This window comes from Sprattus sprattus (genome assembly GCF_963457725.1).
Source record: "Sprattus sprattus genome assembly, chromosome: 2".
NCBI lineage: Eukaryota > Metazoa > Chordata > Actinopteri > Clupeiformes > Clupeidae > Sprattus > Sprattus sprattus.
In genome coordinates this window covers 19,797,065-19,800,773 of record NC_137921.1, presented here as the reverse complement: position 1 = coordinate 19,800,773, position 3,709 = coordinate 19,797,065, and the positions used below count along the sequence as shown (strand labels likewise).

The 3,709-nt window shown below is 41.4% G+C and overlaps 1 protein-coding gene across 1 annotated transcript in view; it reads left to right on the top strand.

Annotated features, from left to right (window-relative positions):
- The window catches only part of slc22a16 (solute carrier family 22 member 16), a 14,232-nt gene extending 11,242 nt beyond the window's left edge, over nt 1-2,990 (top strand). The window contains exons 7-9 of the mRNA XM_080832278.1: nt 1-27; nt 334-433; nt 1,278-2,990. The exon at nt 1-27 is cut by the window's left edge and continues 83 nt beyond it. Coding sequence (XP_080688404.1) covers nt 1-27; nt 334-433; nt 1,278-1,472 — 322 coding nt within the window. The 3' untranslated portion in view covers nt 1,473-2,990. The remainder of the gene's footprint in view (nt 28-333; nt 434-1,277) is intronic.
- Nucleotides 2,991-3,709: the final 719 nt, after the last annotated feature.

Sequence of the window (3,709 nt, the reverse complement as noted above, 5' to 3'; positions counted from 1 at the left end):
CTGTGAGCTCTACCCCACCGTCATCAGGTACCTGTGTGTGTGTGAGTGTAAGTATGTGTGTGTGTATGTATATGTGTGTGCGTGTGTGTGTGTGAGTGAGTATGTGTTAATCCATATATTGACCTGTTTGCACCTGCAAATGAGGCTAATCTATGGTATATCTGTATGTAGATATTTTACAGAAACTAATCTATTAAATGTATGTGTGTGTGTGTGTGTGTGTGTGTGTGTGTGTGTGTGTGTGTGTGTCTGCATGTACGTGTGTGTGTGAGAGTATTTGTATGTGTGTGTGTGTCGTTATGTACGTGTGTGTGTGTGTGTGTGTGTGTGTAGAACTCTGGCTGTAGGATGTGGGAGTATGATGTGCAGGGTGGGCAGTGTGGTGGCTCCATTCTGTGTGTACCTGGCTGACATCTGGATCTACACGCCACAGGTAAGCTCTCAGGCCTCTTGCTTGACTATATATCATAGACATGAAAAACAAATATAAATAGGCCTGTTCTATCAATGCCTTTTCAGCAATTGCATGTTTTGAAAGTGGAAGGTGGCACCTACATGTGTACTATAAAGTGATAAAAAATGAAATGATAAAATCCTGTCGATAAGTTCACAGAATATTTAGTGGGCGGCAGTACACGGCAGTTTTGTGGTGCACACTCTCTCTCTCTTGCTCTAAACAAAAGTTATAAACGTTACAGGACCACTTTCTGGATAAAACTGGTACAACTTTCTGGTCTTCACTTTTAGATTCAACAATGGATGACACCAAACTGATTGTGTATTAATGGCCATGACCCAAAGCAAACTCAATGTAGACAGCTAGAGCTGGCAGTAGCAGCACCACAGCACCAGCGCTGGCGGTCTGAATAAACACACACAAGTGAGCTTGCAAGTCATGCAACTGCAAACAACAACGTATCTGGTGTGCTTCAGGGTCACACACAAAACACACAGCACCTGAGCAGATCATTGCCACTAAACTTCATTGCAGATTTCACAAAATAGCTTCTGGAATGCTTCTTGAAAACAATAGCTTAAAAAAAAAAAAAAAAGCTTTTTATTATCATATGAACAATTGGTCTTTAAAAGCAAAGGTATTTGTATTGGTAGGGTGTCTTGTACCTTAAAATTATTCCTAAACTGAAGAACATTACTAACCCTCGGTTACTTCTCCTCCTTATTTTATATTTTATTCCCTTATTTCTCACTGTGTAACCTCACTCTCTCTGTGTATCCCCCCTCCACCCTCTCCATTTCCTCATCTCTGTCTCCTTCAGCTCGTTGTGGGTGTGCTGGCCTTCGTCATTGGTGTTCTCACCTTGTTCCTGCCGGAGACTCTGGGGCTGCCTCTCACCTCCACACTAGAGGAGGCTGAGGCCCTGGGCTCCAAGCCCGCTAAGGATGCAGCCAAGACGGGCAGCACCACGGCTGAGGAGGGCCTGGAGCTCAAACAGCCCCACACCAAGTCCTGAACACAGGGATGGACAGAGGCAGAGGGAGTGTGTGGGTAGGCGAGAGGGTGAAAGATATGGAATGTGTTAAAAGCTGTTTGTTGAAAGAATGGCAAAAATGAAACAAACATTTGACCTTTGACCTTGACAGAATGAGCATGGGATCATTCTTCAGAATGCTTGTTAATTAAGAGATACAAACTGTACGGTACTGTACAGAAACTGTATGTACACTAAAAGACATATAATCAAATACACCCCGCTTACACACACAAACACCAAATTAAAACAATAGGCAAGGAAACAAGAATACCAAAGTGCTTACAAATGTCCCTAATAAGGGCTTGAGCAGTATTGCTTTAATTCAGGAATCTGAATATACAGATCAGTATTATGAGGTGGAGTTGTGTATGTGTGTGTGTTTGTGTGTATGTGTGTGTTCAAGTGTGGAATATATGTAGTTCGATCTGATGTGGTGGTTTGTGTCTCCATGAAAATGATGAGTGCATACTTAAGGAAGTGCGTTGTGTGTTTTGTTGTTTTAAAGTAGTTTGGGTTTCTATTACACCTGGAGAATAAGTTATTCGTTACATATAGCAAATGGTGTGTGAAGGGCTGCATTGGATTTCTAACCAAAAACTACACAAACTTTTCTCCAGAGAGACCTCAATGAAGCATGTCTTTTTATTGTGCTTTTATAAAATAAATTGTATGTATTTGTGTGACCCAGTGTGTGTGTGGGTATATGCACATTTAAGAGTGTATGGGGATAAGTCTGTGATTGTGTGTGTGTGTGTGTGTGTGTCTGTGTGTGTCTGTGTGTTTCATGGTTTACTTCAATCCTTTCTTTTTGGTCCAACTGGGACCCTCCATTTTCTCTATTCTTTTTGTTTGTTGTTGCTCTGATTTTTTTTTGCATGCATGCAGGTGAAATTGAAATAAGCTACAGTGTAACTCTAAAACTGGAGTGTATCCATGCAGGGACCTCCTGTGTGGCTACCAGGTGCTGCAATACAGTAAACAAAACAAAGACAATCACAATCACATAGATTGTGACATGGTATCCTAGCAACTGTATCATCTAATGGATCATACAAGAACCTGAGAATGTTTTGGACCAAAACTATGAAGCTGACACACTTGGTGGTAGGAGAAAGAAGACTGTGGTTGTATGATGTAACATGTATTTAACGAAGATGTTTGATGCAAAGACTTTCCAACCATTCAGGTCATCCTCACAACTCTTACAAACCTGTTTAGCCTATGTCTATATGGTTGTGTCGTCATGTTATTGTCCAAAACCAAAGTGTGTATGTCCTTTACCTTCTTCAAACATTTCACACAAATACACGACAATCACACAGACACACACGTTCACGAAGACAATCACAACGTGCACAAGAATTTCTCTCTTTTTGCTGCAGATGTCTTATTTAATTAATTGATCTGGATAATGTGTATTTTTGTATTAATATATTTCTTGAAGGAAGAAGTAAATATTTGTATCCAATAATTCATTTTCAAGAATAAAGAGAGTTATGTAGCAAAATGACTTGCCTACGCCTGTGTGTCTTTGAGCTGATTTTTGAATCTGTTCTTAACATACTCAAGATGTAAACAACTTTAAAAGCTTTTTCAGAAAGGCTGTCGGGTCTCTTGCCCCACAATTGTAAACTGAAGTGTGTGTGTGTGTGTGTGTGTTTGTGAGAGGAAAAGGACGGGGAGAGAGAGAATGTGCATGAGCTTGTGTGTGATTATGTGTCTGTCTGCAAATTGTGTGTGTGTGTGAGTCTGGACAGGGGATATTTATGGTTGTGTGTGTTGACTGTGTGTGGTTGTAGATGGTGCTCTTCACAGTGCGAGAGACCTCTTGCTTGTCAGCTGCCCAGGCAAATGCTCCTCTGCATGGTATGCTGTGACTGGCGTAGCCCCTGTTCTTGGTTTGATGTTTGGCAAAACTCCAACTGTGGCTGGACATGGTTGTGAAATCGCTGGAACACATTTAGAACCTGTAATATTCCAATGAGTGTGTGTTTGTTGCACATTGTCACTTTTGTGTGTGTGTGTGTGTCTGTGACTGTGTATCTGTATGGGTGTGTTCATGTTTGGGGTGACCCAGGACACCTTTCACTCACAATGTGTGTTTTATACAGCGGTTAATCTTTGTGTGTGTGTGTGTGTGTGTGTGTGTGTGTGTGTGTGTGTGTGTGTGTGTGTGTGTGTGTTTATGCACACTCCACCCCCTTCAAACAGCGAAT